At 32.7% G+C, this 18,440-nt stretch overlaps 3 protein-coding genes across 3 annotated transcripts; all 3 read left to right on the forward strand.

Annotated features, from left to right (window-relative positions):
* The first annotated feature begins 1 nt into the window (after position 1).
* ND-13A (NADH dehydrogenase (ubiquinone) 13 kDa A subunit) lies at positions 2-1,443 on the forward strand. The gene is made up of 4 exons (XM_080157587.1): positions 2-70; positions 340-425; positions 769-871; positions 1,152-1,443. Exons 1-4 carry the CDS (start codon positions 8-10, stop codon positions 1,272-1,274), a joined length of 375 nt encoding a protein of 124 aa, XP_080013713.1. The 5' UTR covers positions 2-7; the 3' UTR covers positions 1,275-1,443.
* mRpS35 (mitochondrial ribosomal protein S35) lies at positions 1,441-5,308 on the forward strand. Its single transcript, XM_080157583.1, has 7 exons — positions 1,441-1,536; positions 2,207-2,247; positions 2,409-2,469; positions 2,783-2,979; positions 3,404-3,571; positions 3,926-4,065; positions 4,463-5,308. The coding sequence occupies exons 1-7, from the start codon at positions 1,458-1,460 to the stop codon at positions 4,791-4,793; spliced, it is 1,017 nt and encodes a 338-aa protein (XP_080013709.1). The 5' UTR covers positions 1,441-1,457; the 3' UTR covers positions 4,794-5,308.
* Positions 5,307-17,361, forward strand: LOC145316833 (uncharacterized). Its single transcript, XM_080157580.1, has 19 exons — positions 5,307-5,364; positions 5,843-5,960; positions 6,383-6,456; positions 6,663-6,775; positions 7,091-7,139; positions 8,448-8,484; positions 8,722-8,804; positions 9,097-9,162; positions 9,613-9,697; positions 10,004-10,755; positions 11,186-11,325; positions 11,701-11,776; positions 12,434-12,526; positions 13,235-13,327; positions 13,675-13,735; positions 14,123-14,954; positions 16,092-16,135; positions 16,673-16,721; positions 16,956-17,361. Exons 1-19 carry the CDS (start codon positions 5,329-5,331, stop codon positions 16,999-17,001), a joined length of 2,847 nt encoding a protein of 948 aa, XP_080013706.1. The 5' UTR covers positions 5,307-5,328; the 3' UTR covers positions 17,002-17,361.
* The last annotated feature ends 1,079 nt before the right edge of the window (positions 17,362-18,440 follow it).

The following is an 18,440-nucleotide window of genomic DNA, read 5'->3' on the forward strand; positions in this document are numbered from 1 at the left end:
GATCGCTATGTTGCTTGCTAGCCGTGTGTTTAGGCTGGTTGCCCGCCCTGGGTTATGTGCACGCAGCCAGGTATTTTTTTTAATCAGCGCAGCTTCTAGTTCACTCAGTTCTGTCCTTTTAGTCATAATCGTTAAAATCTAACAAAAATAGATCTGTTGCTAATATCATGTAGCCTTGTTGTTAATGTGTTACAACAAACAGTTGGACATAATTATCATTTTTCAATTTAAGTGAAGTTGCATTTTTTATTGGTAAATGTAAAAAAAAGTTACTCTATCCTTAGATTAACTGCATCAAATGCTTTGTTGAAATCAAAGTGTTACTAAACTGTTTTTTAGGGTGTAGCTTGCCTGTCAACTAGTTCCCCTTTATCTGGTGACTCAGTCACTCATACTGGTCAAGACTACTCTCCTGATGATCCAAGGTTCTTTATATTTCTTGTTTGTGTTGACTTTAGTTTTATGGTGCATTTGGATGGGATACAATAAGAAGATTAATAGTTTAACATCAGACACTTTTATTATTCCCTTAATATTTGGGGCTAACATAAAGTCGCAGAATGAAATTAAATGACCACATCTTATTTTTTTTCGTGTGATTTGAATAACAAAAACTGAGTTGCTTGTGGTTTATGAAATTTTTGATAGATTCCGACGTTCGGAGACAATACTAAATTAACATATAATAAGGAAACTTGAAGTGAAATAATAGCTTCAAAAATCGTATTCATTTTTGACAAAACACCACAATTACTGTTCTGTTTGTAGAAATGTAAGATTTGAAGTAACTGGTTTGAAGAAGCAAGTTAACAGCCAGTGGGCTATTGATCTAATTGCTCAAGTACCCGTCAAGAAAGTCACAGAATCTATTGTAAGTGAATTATTATTGCTCCGCTACTTATTAGGCACATATTCAGTTTAAGTAGTGCAGCTGTGCTATAACTTGGGTTTTTAGTTTGATCCGTCAAAGTTACGCGAAATGACTGAAAATTGGCGATTTTCGAACTAAATAAATCATGCTAACATTAGATGAGTTAAATATCTAACGAAAATCATGTGAAGTATTTTATAATCATTAGATACTTTGTATTGTACTTTGAAATCTAGAGTGCTGAATTTTCGTTCAACTTGCTTTAATGTTTTATTTTAAGGTTTCCTGCGATGGAGGCGGCGGAGCCCTCGGCCACCCCAAGATTTATATTAACCTGGACCAACCCGGGGCACACTCTTGCAACTACTGTGGACTTAGATTCGAGCTTGATCACCACCATTAATTTTGTAACTTTTTTTCCAAATATCTTATTCAATTATTTTATTTTTAAAGTTATTGTGGAAGATATTTTATTTTGTGTTTGCTTGTAGTTTCCATTCTGTCAAATAAATATATAATTTTAATTAATGAATGAAAGGAGTGAATAATAATAGACTTGATACTTTACAGAACTGTAGAAACTAATATGTCTGTGAGCGCGGCATGTTTGCGCAAGTATGGACTCTCTCCAGTTGGCATCAGGATGGTGTCCACCTCGAGACCATGTAAGTTTCTTGTTATCAGGTTGAAGTTTTTTTTATAATTATAATTTCACACTAATATAACATGATTAAGAGTGCTAATAATTATTAATTAATGATAATTATCTTATTAATGTAAATTTTATCCATCGTATCCCTACTGAGGCTCCTTTTTTAAAATCATTCCTACTTAAGTTTGGATCTTAAGAAATAGTCAATGGACGATAAATTTAAAATCATACATACTTGATAATAAACAAAATTACCTTTTCTTTATATTAGAATTATTGGTTGAAGTGTTTGGAACCAACCAATAAAATTGAATAAAATTACCCATAGTGTTTGAGCCAACGAATATTATATTATAACGTGGTTTAAAAATTGGAGCACCTTTGCATTGTATAAACGAGATTGACATAAGTAAAATAAACACGAAAATTATATTTATAATCTAATATAGAAGATAGATTTTTATGATTAAATTGTTGAGTTGCTTTTCTTTTAATAATAATTGATAAGTTTAAAAAATTCTAAGCAATGACACAATTTTTTGAAGAAAGTCAGCAGGAAATACACCGCTCTAACTGCCGAAAGACCCAAAAGTAGACCCAATACCACCAGCTTTAGTAACAAAAGTGCTATAGGCATCTCAAAATGACATATTAGGAAGTAAAAAATATTTAAAATATTTCAGGTGAAATGAAGAATAGGCGATCTGGAGGCTCTGAATTTAGAAAGGAAATTTTACATTTCATACTTTTACGTTTAGATTTTCCTTTAGTATTATAATAATAAACATATTTTTTTAATTTTTTTTTTTTGCAAAATGATATGTATTTGCCCCTGTTAATCTTAATTTAAATTAATTCTGAAATTATTTTAAAATGTAATAAAACAAGGATGCCAAACAAATTATTGAAGAAGAGAACGCTGGAATTTTTAGAGTTTTGGATATAGGTACTTTTATTTCATAGTCTATACATAGACTTGTATATGTTACTACTTAGTAATGTTTTTTATTGCTTTATGTCATACTCTAATTTTCTTTCTAATGTTGTAACATCTTTGCAAAGAAATCTTAAATGAATAATACATAGTTTTATCGCCTTCACCAATGGTTCTAATTTTGCTGCTAAAACTTGACAATTAGCTTGACTTGTTAATTGATAGAAACACAATTTTTAAAAATTTTATACATACTTACCAATCAAAAATATCATCAGTTCCAGTTAAAATGTTGAAAATAAGAATTAATGTTAAATTTTACCAGGAAAACCTCAGTACGACGATGGTCTACGCCAGAATCAGCGCATGCGCAGAAATCAACAAGATGATAACAAAGCTCCACGTCACACCAAGATGAAACCGGATCAGGATTGGAACAGTGTGTGGCCAGCTGCCAGAACATTTCATCCTGCTGTGGTACCCTTGCCTGTCAGACAGGGAGCTACCCAGCTTAGGAATCAGGTAATTTTGATTTGCTAGATTTGAGCAATAATCAAGTGTTTCCTTTTTATGTATTTTATTTTTTATATTTCATTTGTTGTTGTCTTTGTGAAATTACTTATTTTTCCTACTTGAGATATTGAAATAAAGGAGCTTGAGTTTTTTACTGGGGTTAGTAGTAGTTGAGACATGTATTTTTCTCATATTATGCCTACTTGAGATAGCCTATCGACTTGTTTCCTCTGAAGGAAAGGGGGTAACATTTCGCCCCTCTTTTACATAGATAGCAATTTATTTTTTGTAATTGTTTAATTGAAGAGTGCTAAATTATGCTTTTGTTTTATTCCAATTATCTCTTGCTCTACTAATAATTGTACTGAAAGCTTTGTACAAGAGATATTACCCAACCTTTTAATAAGTTGAATTCAATCTTTTCAAATTTTAGGTTGTGCCTTCCAAATACGGCAACACAGAGCTTATGAAAATTCCAAATTTTCTTCACTTGACACCTCCAGTCATTCAAAAACACTGCGCGGCATTGAAAAAATTTTGCACGCCATTTCCCAGGGGGCTAGACTCTGAGGAGAAAATTGAAAAACATTTCCCAATTCAGGTGCTGTATTTTCTTATTTAACCCTTAAGCAAGTTTTGGAAAATTAAAGATAAGTTTCTCCGATAACTTGGTGTACTAAATGTGTTTTTTCCTCTTGAAAGTATAAAAGGGGTGATTAAAACTGTAATTCTTTTAAAATTTAAATGTAGATGAGCTAACTATGTTGCATTTTGCCTAATCGTTTTGAGAAGTTTTAAAAGATGTATTAAGCTTCTGTAAATTATTGTATGGTTTTCACTCCCTAAAGTTTATGTTTGATTAGTACAGGAATAAACATAAAATAGGACGTTACTAACATCAACGGTTTAACAGATTAAAATAATTAATAGTTTACATGTGATATAATTTTTTTAGGTTACTACAACCGATTATCTAAACTCCGACTCCTCTATAAGAGACAGAAGATCCCGCAGGGTTACCCTCAAGTTTAAACTAGCCAGCCTTCAGTTTGATCATCATGCCAGAGACAAAATTATCAGACTTCTTGGCAACAGGTATTTTGCAGCATATTTGATATTTTTAGTACAATGTCCGCATGTTTTAAGCTTTTACTCTATAGAGCAAATACAACTTCTCTTTTTTATAGAGCAACTTACTTTTTCTACATATACAAAAAAATAACAATACTTAGAGTACCTAGCTTATTCCAAAATTATATTTTATTAGAAATTTATTTATTACTGATTTTGACTGTATGTGTATGCTTTTGCATGTTTCCATCTTAATGACTATAACATAGAATTTATTAGCTAAAAGAAAATCTTTTCATAAATTGCGATTTGTCGACACCGAACTATTTTTTTGAGATTCTATACATGGTGACAATAACTATTACCAACCTATCTTAGAAAACTATTTTCATATTACATCAATAAATTGCACTAATTTCAGGTATGATATTGACAGTGACATTGTAACCCTAGTCTGTGACCGCTGTCCTTACCGCGGTCAAAACCTGGACTACGCCAAGTATCTCACAACCGCTCTCTACTTTGAATCCTGGCGTACGGATGCTTGGGAGCAGAAGGCGTATGACGACCATGCTGAATTCGCCGCTGAGATTAGTGATAAGGGTGAAGTCAAGTATGACGATGCTTTCAAGCAAAGTCTTGAAGATGTGCTAAATGCCGGAGAGGATGAAGAAACATTGAGAAAGTATAAGGAGGCAGCCAGGAAGTTATTGAAGTTACCAACACAAACAGCAAGTGCACAGATTGTTTAATTATTTGTTAATCTCATCTTGTTTTAATAAATGAAAAATATTAAATTTATTGCTTTATAATTCTGTCTTTTTGAACTTGTGTAACACTATATATCTTTATTATGATGTAATTGCTCAGTCCAATTGAAATATTTTATGGTAATGCTATCAAAATATTTGAAAACTTTCTTCTTCTGAAAAGGGGTTAGATTAAAAGACCCATTTATTGTGTAAATTTGTCGCTGAATACACTTCTTTTTAAATGTCGTCTTTCTGTTAACCAATAAAATATAACGCGGCAAATGCGCTTCAAAACAAATATCGCGCGAATATTTATTTTATACCATTTTTACGTAAAAAATGAAATAACAAGCTACAAGACAAATTTATTTTGTATTCTTGATAATAATAAACTTAAATTTTTTGAAATTAGTTAAGATTTACTAAAATATATGTTTGTTTGCTTCTCCTTATTTCATATCAAAACAGTCTTGTTTTGTTTATCTTAAATTAAATTCGAGGTTCTCAATTTCAGAGCATAGAAAGTGAGCTGACAATGACATTTGTTGGCTTACTCCCCGAATCTGAGCTGGTAACATTTAAATTAAAGGAAGCCTGCAGGAAATACAACGCTCTAATTACTGATAGACCGCCCCACAAGACCGGCCCAATACCAAATTTGAAGCGTCCAAGCTAACTGTTTTTGATAGTAGAACTGGAGGCTTCTTATATGGGGTATTGAGTCTACTTGTGGCAGTCTTTTAGCAGTTATGGTGGTGTTTTCTGCAAGCTTCATTAAATAATATTAAAAGCTAAAGATTATCATGTCTGTCATTTTAGGTTCATGTTTTTTTTGTGCAGGGTGAAGCGTTATTTTATCCCATTTCTTTATTCTCGTTGAAAAAAAAGAGTTTGTTGTTTCCTTAGTAAAAGAAGCATCTCTTTCGACGGAAAGTGCTGTCATTGTCATGTTTCTCCTAACAAGAGGCTGCATTTTAAATTGGATAGGTGCTTGCATGTAGTATTTTGATAATAACATAATATGTTTGGACTCTTATGCTTTTATTAAGGGAGTAAATAGCCAGGAAAACAACGAAGAAAGTAGCCAACAATCTTCACAACATGTCCTCTCACAAAATTCTAAGCTTAATGAAACACAGTCCTCGATTAACATCAGTAATATTCTTGGTAAGTTAAGTTGAATATGATTTTACTTACTGGGATGAAACGTAATTTGTGACTATATACAGCTAGCAAGATAAACATACAGACAAATTAGTTTTTAAACAGTTGTTTATGGCCATGGGAATAGTCTCAAGAAGTTTTATTCATTTATCTGCCAAATTTATCACATTCAAAGCAATTTTGCATGATTTAAATCCAATTAACCGAGTTATTAGAGATTAAAAGACAGTCAAATGGTTATACAGTGTATTTCTTAATTGGCTAGAGAAATATTTTAAGTTTCTTGATTGTTACAACTGATTTAATGTAATGCATGAGAAATGGTCAATAAAATGATTTTCCCCTCCCTCATTAAAATACTTGGTGCAAAGCCACATTAAAATAAAAACACATGCTATGTAAATTGAAATAAAAATGTATCGTAGGCGACAGCGTTTGTGGTTCGCAGAATTTCTTGAAGGAAGACAACCCTAACACTCAAGAATTACTTCAACAAGAGGTCTGTTATTATGTTTAGTAGCGCAGCTACTTTAAAACTTAAGAATATCAGTGTATGATTTGTTAATTAGCGGATTTTGAAAACTTAATATCCTTAGATTTAAAAATAATAAATACAATAATATTAACAAAGATGAACTAATCAGTTTATTCTATTTTACTTAAATGTTTTGCTTTTATTGGAAATAATTTTTGTTATTTTATTAGGACTACATTAAATTAAGAAACAATGAAGTAAATATTGATGAACTAAAGCCAGAAAAGGAGTTCTTCTCACCTAAAAAGAAGGCGAAGAACAAGAACAAAAATGATGATAAAAGGTAAAGTTTGATTATAAATTTATGGGACATGAAGAATTACGTCAAAAATGATAATTTGGCCAGTGACCTACTCATTACCAACTCTTTAGTCTCAGAACCTTTGCTTTTAAGTCCTAAATATGCATGCTTCTGATTTGGGCGTATTTTGTGGCCAAGGTATTTCCCATACCCCCATATTCCCATTTATAACTAGTTATTATTATGCCTTTTCTTTAATATTCACTTATGTTTGGTTCCTTTTCACCCTCCGAACAACTTACGGGCACGTATTCCTTGGGAAAAGGTTAATGGTCTTATTTTACTTTTTGTTTGTAGATTGTATGAAAAATATGCACCTGGTGTCGCCATATTTAATTTCAAACAGGTAAAAACATTTTGATAAAATGAAAATACAACAAATTTGTAGTTGTAGCAAACATCTAACTATTTCAAGATTAAAACAATTCAAATGTAAAAATCTTTTATCTATAAAAATCTCCAGTAACATTATTGCCAAATTCCCATTGTAATCCCCAGATAGGCTTCAAGCTTAATCCTAATATTTAAAGTAGTAAGCTTTTTTGTCTGAAGCGAAGGATATCGCTAACCGCTGAACCGATATGGTTCTCCTTTACAGCAAAGCTTATTATAGGTCCTGAAATGGTTTTAGACTATTCTATTTTTATAAATAAGTCTTGGTATGGCTTTTGGCTATTTTTTTTGCCCTTCCATATCCCTTCGAATATAAGACCCCTATATGCTAGGGGCGCACCCGATAATTATATATATACAGGGTGGGGCAAATAAGACCGGACAAATTCTATTTTCTAAACAAATTAACATAAAATCGTCAATTTTAAAGATTTTATTGAATTTTAAAAACTGGCAAGCAAAATAGGTATATGACTAATAGATAATTCAACAAAATCGCCGCCAGCTTCAATCACCGCCTTTATCGGCCTCCTCAACCGCCGGCAGGTCCAGGTCAAAATGTACCTGTCAAAGCTGGCGTAGTTCTCCTTGATAGTGGCAATTAGGGAGGTCTTTGTGGTATGGGCACGTCTATTGGTGCATGCTTCAAAGTAGCCATTGGCCCAAAAGTCCATTGAATTAAGATCGGGCTGCTGGGAGGCCACATTTCCTAAGGAACATGAGTAACCGCCAAATTGACAAAATCCATGTTTTTGCTCTCATTTGGGCTAGGATTTAGCTACAGTGGACTTTAAGTACTCAAAATGCGTGTCTCGATGAGCTTAAGACACACACAAATTTTTGGGTCAAATTTCCAACTCCTTCCCTGTCGGGCCCTACTGTTTGTAATTTCTTAAGGCTCAAAATCTTGAAAAATCGATCTCATTTCGGCTAGGATTGAGCTAAAATGGATTTAAACACGGCAAAATGTGTGTCTCAATGAGCCTAAGACACCCACTATCGGACCCTACGTTATGTGATTTTGAGCATTAACCACCGGCGCATTTGGAATCTGCCTTGTTAAAAAATATGCGCGGCCAGCTCGGTGTACACGTCTATCTTCGTCCCAAATTTTTTTTGTGCTAAAAGGTCATTACCTAAGCTTTTTATAGTGTGGTCAAACGTCCTGATTGGTCAAGTAGTTTTGGCGCTATGGCCGTTTAAAGTTTGTCCGGTCTTATTTGCCCCACCCTGTACATACATATAATATCTTTTTTTCTAGGGTTTTGCCAAATTTGAACATGGAGATTTGAGATTGGGTAAGTTAGTCTTACACTATTTTTATTTTCATTTTCATGGTGGTAAACTTTTCTTTAGGAAAAACCTTGTTTGCAAGATACTAAACAATCTGAACGAATTTCTTGAGAGAGTATATTTTTCTCTTAAGTTTTAAGAACATAGTGCCTTGTCAGTCAATTTTGTTAAGAGTTTCTTGTAACTAAATTGTTTTCTTCTGAATCGCTGAGATACATTTGATTTTGTTATTCTTGTTTTAGATACAAACTTCAATTATGATAGTTCTTTACTACAGAAGGAAGGACTAACATCATCTATACTTGATTTCAACAAGTTACATCAGGTTAAGATTATTTTATTCTTTCCATTTTCTTATATTATTGATTAAAAGTTTATAATTATTAAGTGTTTATTATAACACTTGCTCTTATTCAATACTAATAACATAAGGTGGTTGGGGGGGATGCAATCAACTTCAGTTTTGTATTAATCTAACATTTTTTTGACCAATTTTAAGAACAAATATTACTAGCTTTTTAAAGATAACCCTATAAAACTGTCATAGATGTGAATGCTAATTGAAATGAGATATGGCAAATTCGATTTTATTTTGAATTTGATATTTTTATTGTCAGGATCCAATATTGTTGATGAATTCCTTGATACCAACTGTACCTGGTTCTGTTCTAATAGACGATAAGGTAAGGCAAATTTTCATAGTTTTTTTTGTCTTTAATGAAGAATGTTACTAACCGCTGAACCGATATGTTCCTCCTTTTACAATAAAGCCTCTTACAGGTCCTGGGATAGTTTTAGGCTCTTTTTCGGCCATTCTATATTACTTCGAATATTGAGCTCCTAGATGCTTTGGGCGCAGCCTCTAGTAGTTATACAAAGAAAACAAGAATTGACGAATGAAAGATTAAAACACATTAAAATACCATAAAGTTTATAGCCATACTAAATGCTAAATGTTAAAATTACTAGTGATAAAAGTATATAGTTTTAACTAGAGTTTTAATGGCGCTCGGCGTAACATCAATATTTTCTGAAGTTCTACTGTTATTATTTAATCTTCTGTTTGTTCAATTTCTCTTTAAATTATGTTCTATTCATGTTAAATACATCATAATGCGATTTATTGATTTCAGAAGGATTTTAAGAAGATCTGTGATTTTCTATTCTACAGTCTCAGTGTATTTCCTACTGATCAAATTAACAAATATGAATATCTAGGCAAGTTTTCTTTATAAATAACTAGTGTATGTCCTTGCATCCGTCTGTCTGTTTGGCTTTAATTGCCCTTCTGGTGAAGAACAGCGCTCATTATGTATTTCCATACTTCTCAGAGATACATACACTTACACTGGCTTTCGATTGTTTCTCATTTAAACATTTAAAGTATTTTAGACTCTTTGTACATTTTCAACTTTTATTGCAGTTTGCTGTTTTCTTGTTCATTCAAATGCGTAATATGGCTTTTCTGAATGCGTTTGTGCAATAACTAAACTGAAATTGTATTAAATATTTATTTTATTTTAGAGAAAGGTTTTCTGAGCTTGCTGTGTAACTACAAGTACAGCTGGAATGTAACGTGGAGCCATATCCTAACAGTCTTAACCAACTACAGAGTCAACATTCATCTAGTCCTACCTCAACAAACACAATCTCAGCCTAACATTGCGGCCACAGAAGCAGAAAATCCAACAGTTGAAATAACAGATACAGAAAATCCTTCTGGTGAAGCCACAGTTCCGCCTGATAATCTAAAAGTTGCATCGGAACCAGCTGATAATGATCCCACGGCAATGGAATCAGAACCTGGCCCATCTCACGACAGCTCCACCCTCACGGCCCCACCCTCTTCCACGACATCATACCCTCTGTTACAGCTCTGGAAACGTAAGTTCACAGAAACACAACCTGAAGTATCACAGCTGGGGGATAAAGTAAAGAAACTTATGCTTACTAAATCATTATCTGCCCAAAAGTCAAATGATTTAGCTGCTCAAGGACCCTCTGAGGCTAAATTTCTACAAGATGAGGACAAAGACTGTGAAAATTGGAAAACACCTGACAAAGGAACAGATACGGAGAAACCAAAGGGATTAGCAAGAAATATGAAGAATCGGAAACAAGAACAACATTATTGCAAAGCTTTCCAGCTCACGGATAAATTTCGCGTCCCGATTAATGAACATTTGAAGCTTGAAGCATCAAGTGCAAAGATAGACGTTACTGATATGAAACCAATTCCTCCTGTTATTCTCATCAGAACATTTTCTCTAATACGGGTATATATCTTATTATATCCAGTTTTCTACGAATATAAAAATGTACAATTTTAAGATTAAAAAAAAAAAATTTTTAGCCCCGAGATGCCATTCTATATATCATTTCTTTTATCTTAAACCAGATTTTCTTTTTCTCTAATAAAGTGAAACAAGCAGCAGGCTAAAATAACGCTACCCTCTCTTTACATCATCCCCTCCCCTCCTACTGGATTGACGAACGTCTGACCAATAAGTAAGTTGCATGTTAGCAACCTAAATTGTACCGCTCTGTCTCATGGGAGCTCTCGCTTATTTTAATAATTTTTTTTTAATTAATAATAATTAAGTTCGATTTAATTTATACTTCAAGGCTGTAGGTAATTGTCCTAACTCAAAAATTACAATTTAGCTTTCGGGTTAATTGCAACTAATGTCAAATATTTTTGTTTAGACCTTAATATCGAAGGAGAGGTTTGCTTGGGCCGAGGTTGATCAAGAAGGCCAGAGTGTTCTCGTAGATTTGGATCAAGCTAAATCTATTTTCTACACTCTAATGACAGTGTCACAAGAAAGAAACTTCATTCAAGACAAGTAATTTCATTATTTACTAGTTGCATTTCTCAATGAAAGGGGGGGGGGGAGTTCACATTTATTTTTAAGGGGGAGCATTTTTGGGGATGGTTTGGGGGGGGGGGGTGGTGTTATCTCTTAGGGTTAGATGAAAATTTTCGAAATATTGGTCCTGCCGTCGTTTGCAACAAACACAGTCAAACATACAGTAATTAAGGCTAGGGCTCGTCTGCCGCCTGAAAGTCTCAGGTAAATCAACCTTATACAATTTTTAAAATCAGCTAAAAGTCTAAACCTGATCAAAATATGGCTAATTTTATCGGTCTTATTATGTGCAGCCTTTCTGAAATCAAACAACCATAAAACAAGTGATTAAAAGTTATTATTTGTTTTTAGAATGTTGATGATGATTATCAGTGACATAATCAGCCATCTTTTCCAGAGTTTTCCATCATTATTACAGGATCACAAGGTAAGATCTAATTCCAGTATTGCATTGACACCGATAAATAATCGTTGGATTAGAACCGGTTCTCAGCTATACTAAAAAAATCATGTATAGCATCGTATTTCAGACAATTTCTACAAACATTTTTAAAAAGTTCATAATATTAATACCTACCTGTTTTGTTAGCACGGCCACTAGGGTCTAACAAAACTGGTTTCAATCTTAAAATATGAGTGGAGTAAAAAAAAGCCTCTCCTTCCCCTCCCTTCAAAAAAAGCCTCTCCTTCCCCTCCCTCCAAAAAAAGCCTCTCATTCCCCTCCCTCCAAAAAAAGCCTCTCCTTCCCCTCCCTCAAAAAAACTGTTTAGGGCTTTAAATCATGGTTCGAGGTGAAATAATTTTTATGAGGGGTTTCCATTTTTTTTTTTTTTTTTGATAGGGGGGGAGACTAATATTCCATTAAAATAAATTGTTGGGGGTGGGTAATCTACTGTCTCCCCAATTATATTCTTTTCTTGGGCGGTTACTAAAGGTTTAAAGACTTAGCTTTAAAAACTTGTGTGGAAAAAAATAAAGTTTATATAAAGTATTTTAATGAAGAGCAGTTTTTGTTGTGTCTTGTTACTACTGTAAGTTTTATTGGCAGAAATGTTTTTATGTTCATATATTTGTTTTTATTTAGACATTGTCAGATCTCTGCATCTCTTGTTTGGTTTGTTTTAAACCTGCAGTGTCAAAACAATCAATCAACTGGTCCTGGGAAAACGTACCCAATGTAAGTACTTAGAAGTATCTGTTTAAAAAAAATAATCCTAGAACTGTACCTTTTGGAGAAAATATATGATTTCATGAATATAATACATTAAAGGATAATTAGATCTTAACTGTAGATGTTAATCACTATTTTAAACAACTAATTCTTTGTTTACACGACTTTTTAAAAACTGCCTTATTGATCAGTTGTACCTGTTAATGGGCCAAATAATTCCCCTTTTTCTCAGTTTAAAGGTCACGCATTATTTACTGCAGCACTCGGTTCTCAATATTCTTGAGAATTTAACCTCTGAGCTAATTTAGAAAATAGCCTAAAATTTGCCCTAGATTTCTTAAAAAGGTAGAACAGTAAGTATTGAAGAGATCTTTTGCTCAAGAAATAAAGACCTCACTACCTTTATTGTCTGTAATATTGTTATTTTAATATTTAAATGGATAGTTGCATGAAGTGCATTCCAGAAAAATGATTTCAGAACAAACACTTAGACATCACTAAATTAGTCGTCATGCTGTTTTTGTGAAAATAAGGCAGCTATATAGAGGCATATATCACAAGAATATGATTTTCAAATCTTAATATTTTTTAAAACTACGAAATTCATTCAAATATTTGCCCTATAAATGTAGTTTAAACCATTAAACAGGAAACAATATGCAGTTCACTAAATTCAAGTTTAGGTTAATGAAATATTTATTTTTAAATGTTTAGATTATGAGGAAGCGACATATTAACCATCCTTTGAACCAACTCTTAATGATTGACACTGTACCCAAGTGTCCACCGCAGACATATAAACTCAAGGTAGACACATTCAACATATCAAGTAGGGAGAGGACATTGGACTAAAAATAATACTGGTTTCTAAAATTTAAAACGCATTCTCTCATTTGGGAACTTTATTTTGGTTTCTACAGAAGTGTTGAATTTGTTTATCGGCATTGGGGATGTACAATTTTTCATCCATTTTCGTGTCACTTTAGCTCTCTGAAGAATATAAAAAAAGGAAACTAGGCAAGAACCCTTCACCAGTTCTAATGTAATTTATTTAGTTTGGTTTTCTTTTACACAATACAATTACACATTGTTGTTATTTTCATTGTAGGAAGTAAGAAAATTACATTTTAATTAACTGAATTATTTCTATTTAGGCACTGATGGGTTTTATATGTTTGCAGTTGATGTTAGGATTACCAAAGCTCAACATTCCAAGTAATATTTTGTATTAGTTTTTAGCAATCCGTATGTAACATGATGTCCGTCTGTCAGTTGATCGGCTAATATCTCGCAAACGACTGAACAGAATCTAACCTATTGATGTAGGGAAGGATTAGTGCTTTCAGAGGTTGGGGGTTGAGGGTACGTTCTATGAAATAATTAAGAGGGGTAATTACGTAATCAAACCTATTTCTGTGAGGCTATGGGAGAATCTATTCAATAAACTGTATCTTTCGGCATTTTGCAATCTTAGTTGTTATTTTAAAAATAGTAAGGATACATATTTATCAACAAAGAATAAAGTAAAAGTTTACCAAAATATATATTCATGAAATATCTCTCCTTTAGAAATTATTTTAAATGCATAAATTTAAATTTTAGGTGAGGTACGAATGTCCTGTGTCTGGAACATGTTGGCCAGTAACCTGGAAACCTGGACAAAGCTTCACGCCTGCCACTCTGCCATGAAAATAGTCCTCAGAATTCTGGACAAAACTGTTCATGCCATTGGTTTCAGCGGTTTCAGAGATTTTTTGGTTCAAGATGATAACGAGGGATTAAGTTCAACGGATGATAAATCGCAACAATCAACATCCAAGAACGCTAAGTCATCAGTGCAATCAAATGCGATGGACATGTCATTGAATGAAGCTTCAAAACCAAATATTTTAAAGGGAGACACAATTCCTGTTGCGTCTTCGCCCCCTGAAACTAGATCGACAGCCGCAGATTGCGAGGATTACATTGACAACATAGAGGAAACTGCGAACCTGACTGCCTATGAAGAATCTGAGATTGCTCCAAAGAAAGCCAAAGTTGATGATGAAAAAGAGAACAATAAACCATGCACTAGTCATACTATACCTCATGATTGTTCAAGCCCGGTCAGAAACAGCAAACCCTTGGCAATCTTAGACAACATTACCACCAGTCCATTCAAAGTTCCTCATAATTTAAGAAAGATTGGACGCAGTACACCCCGGAAAAAGCATGAGACAGCCAAATATGATGACAGTGAAAGCGAAGATGATTGTACTCTTCCAGAGGTTGATTATGTGAATGCTCCTGTTGAACCGGAAATGCCGAAGATTCAGTCCATCAGCGCGAAGAAAGATGGCAAAGAAATTTTGGATGCCGTATTTCTGAATCTGAAGGGTAAAGATGGACGTGAGGAACGGGTCCCGAAAGTTTCAGCCAAGAAAAACGGACTTCTGTAAGTATTATTTGCTTTTAAAAAATTGTTAGGGGTTTAAATAAAAATTTGATTGAAAACCAATATAAAAGCATTGAAATTTTAGGTATCACTAATTTAATGACTTAGAAATCCTTTGGCATCTAGGCTTTTGATTACTAGCATTCAAACGAAAATAAAGAAAACCGCCAAAAAAAATGTTTTGCAATGTTATTTTATATACACTTTGAACTCAAGAAAACATTTGAAGATATTTTTTTTTAAATGCTTTGAAACATTTTAAAAAGAGAGCTTTTCTATAATTAGGTCGGAGTGTTCGCAGCGTATATTCTTATCGTTAACTTAGGCATGTTATAATTATCCTATCGATATTGTAATAGTTACGTATGATTTAGAAAGCGTGGCAACTCTGTATTTGTTATCAGAAAGTATTTGAGCTTGCTGATTTTTTTTACTTTTTTGACATTAACTTTGTATGATATAATTATCCTTGCATCTGATATTTGGAAAAATCACAAATTTAGAAGCGAAGCATTTCTAAAATCAAGGCCCAAAAATGTGAGTATATCCTACCGTAGAATTTTAGATCTTCGCTTTTGCGGATGTTGTCAATATCATTCTTGTTCATATAAAACTAACATAAATCTTGTATATTAAAGAAGAATATTTAAAATAATTGATTGAAGGTGCTTAAAATTTCTTTTGCTCGTTCGTGCGTAGTCTTTGTTAAAAGGGATGTAGTAAACAACCCATGTCCCTTTATTTGTCAATTTTTTTTTAAACAAAAAGAATTGACTTGAGAGAAAGGATTATATTCTTCCTTTGTTTTCTTTATCTACTTTTCATTCATTACACCATTGCGTTTTAAGCAGGGAGGGAGGGGACATTAGACTGCTTATTACACAAGTCACCAAAGTTTTATAATAACATTTTCTTCATCCTTGGCTTTACTACTTTGGGGACTTCAATAAATGTTGATTGGTTGGTTCATTAAGTTGGGTGCTCACATTTACTACCACTAACTTTAATCTACAGTTTGTAATTTTGTTTAGTATTGGGGTGGGGATGTAATTGTACACCAATTTATCGGACATTGTCTTATCCCTTTATATCCCTGATTTTAAGACTTGTTCTGATATTTTTTGTTTTGTTTTGTAGGCTTTTGTTGGTGCTGCTAGTTGAATTTCAATCCACATTACCTCAGGAACATTTACTTTACATGCTCACATTACTCACCATCCAAATTCTCCATGTAATTAAACAAACCCTTTTAATTTATACACTTCTTTCTATCACTCCTCTTTTCAATATACTTATTTTTCAAAATTAAAATACTATTTTCTTATACAAGGTTTTCTTGAAATATTAGAATAGTTATTTCTCGCATCGTATTATAAACGGCTTTCCGCGGATATAGAATGTACAATTATGAGATCAAAACTAGTTTTAATCTTATGATTGTACATTTCTATATTCGTAGAAAGCTGGATACAATACGATGCTAGACATAGTTTTTTCGTATGGATGAGAACCGGTTCCTATCCACCGGATTCGAATGAATACGAGAAAATGTTTTCCTACTGTAGAAAAATTAATAGAATGTAAAAAAAATCACTAAATGTCAAGATAAATCATAAGAGCATTAATCATTTTCACATTTAAACACACGCTTATTGTGAAAAGTTTGTTCTTGTTAAATAAAATTGTGGTAAAACTAAAAGTAAATGTTTTAATTAAATAGGGCGATTCTAGTCACAATGACCCATTAAAGCTGAGAGATTACATCACAGGAATGGATATATTTTTACTTGGATGTTACACTAAATTTTCATGTTCTATAAAAAAGTGAAACTTGCAGCGAGCTAAAACAACGTTACCCTTATCCACCCCCTTTATACCATCCCCTCCACTCTTACTGGATAAACATACAGACCAATAAATGAGTTCCATGTTAGTTGCCTAAATTGACGACAATTTTTTTCCCTGTCATAATATCCACGTGTTTTCTATATCCATTATCATAGGAGTGTTGAACCGATGGACGTTCATGGCGGACCTTGCCAAGTAAATATCTTTTTTTTTGTTTTGTTTAATACACTTTATTATAATGTATCAATGCTTCAGTTATTAATTATGCTACAACTGCATAATGATTTATGAAAACTGTCAGATTATCTAGATATAAATTATTCACTTCAAAAATTTTGATGTACCTTTGAAAATTCACGCTTAGAAAAATGTATATTTTTTTCAAATATCGCCATTTTCTTATTCACCAGAAAATATTATATGGAGTAAAAAGTTCAGTAAATTTTTATTAATAAACCTGTTCACTGTTAGATATATTTAAAAATTAAAGTTCATACATTTTTTTGCATTTTCCTGTGTTTTTGCATTTTTTTGTAATAAATCTATATATAATTAAAAACTCCAATATTGATATTATTTGAACATAAAAGGTACAAGAATGATAACATTCAAAGTAGCGAATCTCATATACATACATTTAGCTCTTGTATATCGTTTCAACTTTTCCATCAATTTAACTATTTTATGATTTCTCTTCAATTACATGTCCTCAAGTTCATCTAAAATTTTGGTCTTTAAAAAGTGAAATTCAGCTTTTTTCCTTACGTCCATAACGGCTTGCTCTCATCGTTAACTTAGGTGTTACACAATTGTACTATCGATTTCAAACTTGACATGGTGATTTCTGTAACAGTTGGGTATAATTAAGAAGGCATAGGAACTATAATCATTACCAGAAAGCCCATAGGTTCATCTAATTTTTTTTTAAGTACCTTCAATGATCTAGTTATCATTTTTATCTGGTTTTTGGAATAATGATTCCTATGACAACAAAATAACGAAAAGCGAAAAATCTCCATAATAAGGTTGCAGAGGGTACGTTGGACTGTAAATTACTCTGGTATTCAAAGTTTTATAATCATTGTTATCTTGTTTGGCTCTTAAGTGCTTTCATTAAATTTTTATTATCTGGTTTGTAACTAGCGATGATCAGACTTTCAACCAATGGCTTTATTATACAGAAGGAGTAATAGTTGGGGATGGTTACAATTTATTATCCTGTGACTTATCCATTTAAAATCCTTGTTCATTTCACAAATTAATCTCCTTCCTAATCACACCATTCAAGTTTAAGAAAAATAATTTCTTTCAAAGAATAAAGTGAAAAATTATATATCTCTCATTGTCCTCTCCCTGATAAATACTCTCATAAAGCCCCCCAAGGAAATCTCATATCTCTATACTATAAACAAACGGACAGTTTGAAGTTAACATAGCCTTGCTTTAAAGATTTTACAGGAGTCCCAACACAATGCTTTAAATATCAGGAATCTTATTTGTGATAAGACAATGGCGCCGATAAAATGATGTACATCCCCAATGATAATACACAAAAATAGCCTATGTATGTATAAAAGACACCACAGTTGGGCCAAGGAATAAGAAAACGTTGTTTTAAAACTTTGGGGACTTGTGTAA

The sequence above is a fragment of the Acartia tonsa genome, chromosome 4 (assembly GCF_053477335.1).
Source record: "Acartia tonsa isolate MP-2025a chromosome 4, ASM5347733v1, whole genome shotgun sequence".
NCBI lineage: Eukaryota > Metazoa > Arthropoda > Copepoda > Calanoida > Acartiidae > Acartia > Acartia tonsa.

Bases quoted from the DNA above. Each gene is read 5' to 3' on its own strand.
- ND-13A (XM_080157587.1), top strand. From the start codon at position 8: ATGTTGCTTGCTAGCCGTGTGTTTAGGCTGGTTGCCCGCCCTGGGTTA. The intron at 71-339 runs GTATTTTTTTTA...ACTGTTTTTTAG, and splicing joins GGTTATGTGCACGCAGCCAG to GGTGTAGCTTGCCTGTCAAC. The intron at 872-1,151 runs GTAAGTGAATTA...TTTTATTTTAAG, and splicing joins AGAAAGTCACAGAATCTATT to GTTTCCTGCGATGGAGGCGG.
- mRpS35 (XM_080157583.1), top strand. From the start codon at position 1,458: ATGTCTGTGAGCGCGGCATGTTTGCGCAAGTATGGACTCTCTCCAGTT. The intron at 1,537-2,206 runs GTAAGTTTCTTG...AAAATATTTCAG, and splicing joins GGTGTCCACCTCGAGACCAT to GTGAAATGAAGAATAGGCGA. The intron at 2,248-2,408 runs AAGGAAATTTTA...ATGTAATAAAAC, and splicing joins CTGGAGGCTCTGAATTTAGA to AAGGATGCCAAACAAATTAT.
- LOC145316833 (XM_080157580.1), top strand. From the start codon at position 5,329: ATGACATTTGTTGGCTTACTCCCCGAATCTGAGCTG. The intron at 6,457-6,662 runs GTCTGTTATTAT...TTATTTTATTAG, and splicing joins AAGAATTACTTCAACAAGAG to GACTACATTAAATTAAGAAA. The intron at 11,777-12,433 runs GTAAGATCTAAT...GTTTTTATTTAG, and splicing joins CATTATTACAGGATCACAAG to ACATTGTCAGATCTCTGCAT.